This window comes from Trypanosoma cruzi, genomic scaffold, assembly GCF_000209065.1.
Source record: "Trypanosoma cruzi strain CL Brener 1047053517029 genomic scaffold, whole genome shotgun sequence".
Taxonomy (NCBI): Eukaryota; Euglenozoa; class Kinetoplastea; order Trypanosomatida; family Trypanosomatidae; genus Trypanosoma; species Trypanosoma cruzi.
Genome location: NW_001849552.1, coordinates 238391 through 244705, shown reverse-complemented (window position 1 = coordinate 244705; position 6315 = coordinate 238391). Strand labels below are relative to the sequence as shown.

At 51.3% G+C, this 6315-nt stretch overlaps 2 protein-coding genes and 1 pseudogene across 2 annotated transcripts, besides 3 other annotated features; all 3 read right to left on the bottom strand.

The window, feature by feature from the left end:
* Positions 1 to 859, bottom strand: Tc00.1047053511027.29 (annotated as a pseudogene; the record flags this gene model as incomplete).
* Positions 1 to 6315: a sequence feature (heterozygous, non-Esmeraldo-like haplotype).
* Positions 1200 to 1223: a sequence feature (AT_rich).
* Tc00.1047053511027.20 (hypothetical protein, conserved) lies at positions 1679 to 3322 on the bottom strand (the record flags this gene model as incomplete). Its single annotated transcript, XM_799525.1, has 1 exon — positions 1679 to 3322. One exon carries the CDS (start codon positions 3320 to 3322, stop codon positions 1679 to 1681), a length of 1644 nt encoding a protein of 547 aa, XP_804618.1.
* Positions 3461 to 3483: a microsatellite.
* Positions 4226 to 6315, bottom strand: Tc00.1047053511027.10 (chloride channel protein, putative; the record flags this gene model as incomplete). The annotated part of the gene is made up of 1 exon (XM_799524.1): positions 4226 to 6315. A coding segment is annotated over one exon (2090 nt), but the record flags the coding sequence as incomplete, so codon positions are not given.

Sequence of the window (6315 nt, the reverse complement as noted above, 5' to 3'; positions counted from 1 at the left end):
TCCTCCTGTGCCGATTTCACGTGCAAAGGAAGAACTCAATGGGTTGTCCAAGGGTATTGTGAAAATCGACAAGAATGGAGTAGCACGCATCCTCCAAGCAGCGCCACCACGCTACCAGCTCCGTGCCCTTTTCCGTCTCCGTCAAAACTTTCCCTGAGCGCTGCGTATATGTACGACGAAGAATTGAGCATAGCAGACCGTGCTGACCACTCATATGTGCCATCTGACAATTTTTTGAACAGTACTCCACCGCCCCACACTCCGTGCACGTGTAACCCTGTGCGTAGACAGGGTCTAGGCACATCGTACACTGGGCCCCCACGTAAGGATCCAAAACAAACCGCAGACGATGTGGTAACGTAAAAGGCTTCCCCTCGACGGTTACGGTTGCCTCGCCAATGTACCATCCGTACGCCTGGCTGCCTTCACAGCTAATGATCACGTCATTTAGTGTCCTCCCCTTGACACCCACGATTGCCCCATCAAGCTGATCGAAACAAACGTCAAAGCGGAAGGCCTCGCTATACTGCCAGTGGCAATGACAGCGCATCAACACGGTGGCATGCCTGTCCTTCACAGGTCGTGGCACACGGCCCAATCCAGGGATTGCAACGGGTTCCTCGCTACCGCCGCTAGTACCACACTCACTCCCCATCACGAATATTTTCCCCCGCGGCCGTACCGAAAGCACCTCATTTTCAACGGCAAAACGCAAAAGAATATGCCAGTCGCCAAACTCCGCGGAGTTTTGTGTAGAAGGCGACATGCTGCCTGACGCCGTGGCCCTTTCCTCACCCGCAGTGCATATGGGCGTGAAGTGTAGTGTAAATAATCCCGAATGCATACCGCTGCTGCTCATTGTCACTCCACTTCAAAAAAAAAAAAAAAAGAACAAACACACACCCGTGACGTCGCGCGGATTGTGGAAAAAAATTTTAAAAATGGGCGGAAGCGAGAAAACACCAAAGCGGGACAGACGCAAACCGCCCCTCCCAAAATCCCCCTTTGATCCTCTTTTTTGCCTTCACCCCTCGGTTGTCTTTCTTGACTCGCGTCCTTCGTTCGTTATTTCCTCCTCCCCCCTTCTTCGCTTTCCTCGAATCCAGGCACCCCGGGAAACAGCACGCCGCCAAGCAGAAAGAATGCCGCACATGAGGAAGAAAATGCAGGAGAGAAGAACACTGGCGAAGAAAGCAAACAAAAAAAAAATTTTAATAAAAATACAGAAATCCATGTAAACAACCGGCGAGCCCCTCGCCCACCCCATTTTTATGCCGCAAGAATAAAAGGAAGAGAAAAAAAAGACGGTCTGCGGAGATGCACCTTCATCCTCAACCTCTCGGCACCGGCGGGAGGATCCCAGACGTCTACCAACAACGGTCAAACCCCAGAGCCTCCCGCAAAAAGATTGTCGCGTAGCTAGACGGCGGAAGGAAAAATTCAACCGTCGCGTCAAATCCATTCTTTGCGTCCCCCTCGTCATTCCCCTCAAGAGTGAGGCGGCATCCCGTGGGCCGCACAACCGTCTGGCGCACCGCACCTGGAATCGGCACGCCAAGGACTTTCTTCTGCTCGAGCACGTCTGCCTCCTTGATTTCTAGCTCCGTCAATGTCTGCTCAAATACCTAACGCACAGGCTCTTCAATCGTCACCTGGTGGCCCAGTAAAAGGAGCACTTCTACCGCCCCCATGGTGGAATCCATACCATGCAGCTTAGAAAGCATAATGTAAAAATAAGGCTTTGGGCCGCATTCACCCATAACACACGAATATTGTATGGGACCGATAAAAGTGCGTCGTGGCACAATTGTTGCCAACGGGATGTACAATTAGCAACATCATCCATACAAAGCGGGTTTGATGAAGATGCATACTGCGTTCGATGCAGCCGTTGTAGTGCCTTTACAACGTACACAGCATCACGTGCGCTTGTTTGTACATAACGGACCTTCATGCGTTCAGGGAAAGAAGCGTAAATTCCCGGCACACAGCTCAGTATGCTTTGCACAGCCTCCGCCCACCTCCCGGCCATCAGGTGCACACCGACGTGATCCTTCGTGCTACTCACATGCTCACTAAACCGTTGTTGACCAAAATAATTTAAAAACCCATTTGATTCAATATGCCGCACACGCTGGACAAGCTCGCAAAAGGTCATCCCCCGCACATCCACGAGACGCACGCTGAACCAGTTTCCATTGAGCTGGCCAATGCCAACAGGGGTAGAACATGGCTCCAAAAGCTGCAGGATTTCGGCGTAGCTTGAAGGATCGCCAGGCCATACCAGACGAACTGTTTCACCGTGCTGCACCCTTGATTTTGAATTCTGGGTCGATAGAGGCACGGAGCAGCGTTGGTACGTGACGGCACACTTGTCCTTGAGCCCAGCTGTACATACGGCGTTCTCGGAAACGTCAAACTGCCTCGACAAAAGGAGCCTCAGTTTCATCATGTCGAGGTCCCGCTTTCGAACAACGAGGTGCGTGAACAAACCTGACGGGGCGTCATCGACATCATCAAGGGCGCGCTTCTCCCGGTGCCTCGTCGAAGAGACCTTAAGCGTCACCTGTCCATTTGCGACAAGACACACGAGACCCGGATAACGCCGGGATATCAACTCATGAAGTGCACGTCGCTTTTCTTTCGTCGTCTCCGGTGGGAGGTTGACTGCAATGCAAAACGTATCGCTGCGTGGCACCGAATCACTCCATGCCTCAACACTTTCCGCCGCAGATTCGCCTAAAAGGTGTGCAAGAAGAAGGTACCCGGTGTCATACATGGCGACCACGTGATGATCAACTGAATCAGAAGAACCGCATGAGGATGAAACGCGCCGTGTTTCAGTGCGCAGGTGTGGAAAGGCACGTTTCAGTGCGTGATGCAGGCGCCGTCGATCCCCCTTGTAGTTGAGCACCGCAACAAGGTACTCCCCCGCACCCCCATGCGGGTCATTCTCAAAGGTACCCGAGGCATACTGAAGAATGGCGTCGCGTTTGCTGCCAAACACTGCAAGCAATTTCTCTCGTGTGGCATCCGTGAAAATATCACTTCCGGTCAACGACGCGGTTAGCTCAGCGTCATCGTTAATATCGCCATAATCCCCATCAACAGCAGCTGCGGCAGAGGTGGTCGCGTTATGTGGGTGGATTTCCGAAAAGAGAGGCGCGGCCGCAATGGAGAGCTGATAATCCTCCGCGTCGGTTCGAGCGCCTGTGGGGTCGACCTCCACGACAATAAAGTCCTCTGGTCGCTCTTTGATCCGCGCGGTTGCTGGCTTCTCCACCGGAAGAAAAAACTCCGTGATGCCGCAAGCCCGCAACATGTGGTCGCGCTAACATATTGGAATAAATAAGAAGAGGCAGAAAGAGAAGGCGTAGAAAACTATGACGGCACAAAAAAAAAAAAAAAAAGCAGTCACACAAAAAGGAGCGCGGGGCCTCACGGTCTCCTTTTTAAATGTTTGTTGTTGTTGTTGTTGTTGTTTCGTAACTCCCCTCACGATCAAACTGCATTCCCGTCCTCCTGTGCACTGCATACAGAAACAGCGGATAGGGAAAAGACCACTAATAAAAAAAAATTTTTGAGCAGATTTGAAACAAAAAGCGATAACTTCACTCCCCTCTCCCCTCACCGTCATCTCCTATGGGAGAAGAATAAGGACCCCTGGCAAGGCTCGACTACCTCAACGTGGTTTGCCAAAGCCGCGCTGCCCTCTTTCTGTTGTGGGAAACCAAAAGACAGCAATATTTCCCTCATGGGATTGTTGTCGTTGACACAGGGCTGGCGGCGTCGACCAGCCGCGTATTACTGAGGCACACGGTTGTAACACCATGAGGCCTGGGGGACACTTTTTATTGTGTCATCACAGCAGGGGGAGAGGTGGCAACAAAAACAGCGCAGTGACAGAGCGAGAACGAACAAACAAGAAGCCGCCCACGCCCGTTGCCGCTACGTGACGAACAGGCGCTCAAACAAAAGCGTGTCGTGTGCAAAAAAGAAAGAAAAAAAGAACGTGAAGTGGAGAAAATTTCCAGACACTTCCGTTCATGTGTTTCCCCCGTTGCCCTCTTCTTTTCCGCACCCCTCCATCCATCTCTCCCGACCCCGCCCGTCCAACGAACATTTGCACCTTTTGTTTGTTTGCTTTTTGGCCGTTAATGTTCACTTAATTCGCCTCTAACTATTACCACCCCACTAAGCGCCAACTCTTCCTTCCTCCTTTCTTCTAAAAGCCTTTCCTGTACAGTTGCTGCGCCTTCTCATGCGCGGTCTGCTTCGCAGCCTCCTCGGCCACCTGCAGCCGCTCATGCATTCGATCACCGACAAAATTTTTGCGCGAGATGACACCAATTACGCGGTGATTTTGGTCCACCACCGGCAACTGCCGCAGCCCCAAGTGGCGGAAGATGTGGTACGTCCGCGAGATGCACATCACATCCCGCACGTAGTAAGTGTTCAGATCCACGTACGGGGAGAGATCCACGTAGCACTGCATCGTTGCCGTCGGCAAAAGTTCCACCGGTGGCAAAGACGGAAGACGTCGCCAAAAGATTCGCTCTCTCACTTCCGCCAGCTCCAAATAAGTCGCGTGTCCTTGTCTTTCAAGCCGTTGCCTCGAGGCCTCCGCGTTACCGTTGGCATTGGGGGGAATTGTAGAGGCATTCTTCTCACCGCCGTCATTTTCATCATCCACCGCCATCCGTCCCTCCTGCCGAAGTCCCCTGTTCTTCTTGTGAACATCGCTGTTTAAAGTGCGGCTCTTTGATATTTTCTGAATTTCGCTGCCTCCCTCCCCCTCCACGTCGCGAAAGTAAATAAACCACAAAAGAAGCTCCAACTGTGAGCGGGAAATAACACCCTCATATGTGCCACTTGATGTCAACATGACAGGAAAGCTGTTGTGTGGAGTGGACTGAAGTATTTGTATTATGTGGGACATCTTTTCTATCATCTCGAACGTCACGGCAGGATAAGTCATGATGTCCTTTGCGCAAAACATGTCCAGCTTATGCACACCTGCCTGAATCTCAAGAAACGGCGCCGCCTTCACCTCCAGCAGGGAGTGATACAGTGAATGACAAAAGCAATCCGCCACGGCCCTGGCCAGAATCACACCAACCATGAGGCACGTGATGTGTGTCAGGTCGGAGGTCAATTCCATCATAATAACTATGAGAGAAAAGGAAAGACGTGAGATGCCCGAGAAGTAGGAAGCGGATCCTATCAACGCAATCACACCCGGATCTGCCCATACACTGTTGTTGAAAATGACGCCAATCAATCGTCCTCCAATGGCGCCAATAAAGAGCGACGGAATGACTGTTCCGCAGGAGATAAACATGCCACCCGCGTAACTGGAACCTAGTGTGTAGAGCAAAAGGTGCAGTAGACATGCGTACCATGGCGTCGCCGCTGCCGTATGACGGGAAAACAAGAGACGGATGCCATTGTACGGGCTGGTCAATGCAAGTGTAGCGAGAGGGCTAAAGGTGTTCTCACGATCCGCACAAAAGGCTGTGAACAGTTCAATACGAAGTTCTTCCTTGTGCTTCTTCACGTAATCCGGCACCTCAACGCAATCAAAGGCTAAAGGAAGCGTATAACATGCCGTTGCATACACAAGAGCACATATACATGGCTCCAACACACGAAGTAAGGGACTCGGGAACAGTCGTTTTGAACGCCATCGTGTAAACTTAACACTTGAGACCGTATACGATACGGCCAAAAGCCCAAGAACAATGGCTCCCACCATTGTTGAAACAAAAGTGAAAAGATTCATCGGCACACGATTTCCCTTCACAACGTCTACAATAAACATGGAAATTGCATGGGGGCGAAACTCACCAGGTCCTATGGACACGGGCTGACGTACTGGGATCTGCCAACCAATTAAATAGGTATTTATGATCTGGATGACACACATGCATGAAAGACATGACACAAACACAAAACACGCGAGTCGGACGGAGAAAAAGGTCGCCATTTCCTCCATCACAAACAGCATTCCACCAATGGGAGCAGAAAAGGCCGATGTCATGCCACAAGCCGCACCTGCAGATATAAAATCGCGCATGTCACGTGGATTTCGAAATGTTGAAAGCAATGAGCCTGCACCGCATCTCAAAGTGCGGCTGCGTCCCGTTGGAAGCCCCGCAGCAATAAGGGAGCCTATGTGAATGAGTGGTCCCTCTGCTCCTACAGGAAGTCCAGAACTTACGGCAAGAATACAGGACAAACTCTTGGTGACAAGGTTCTGTATGTTAAATATACGCGGAAACATAATACCATTCAAATACGCCATAACCTCCGGTA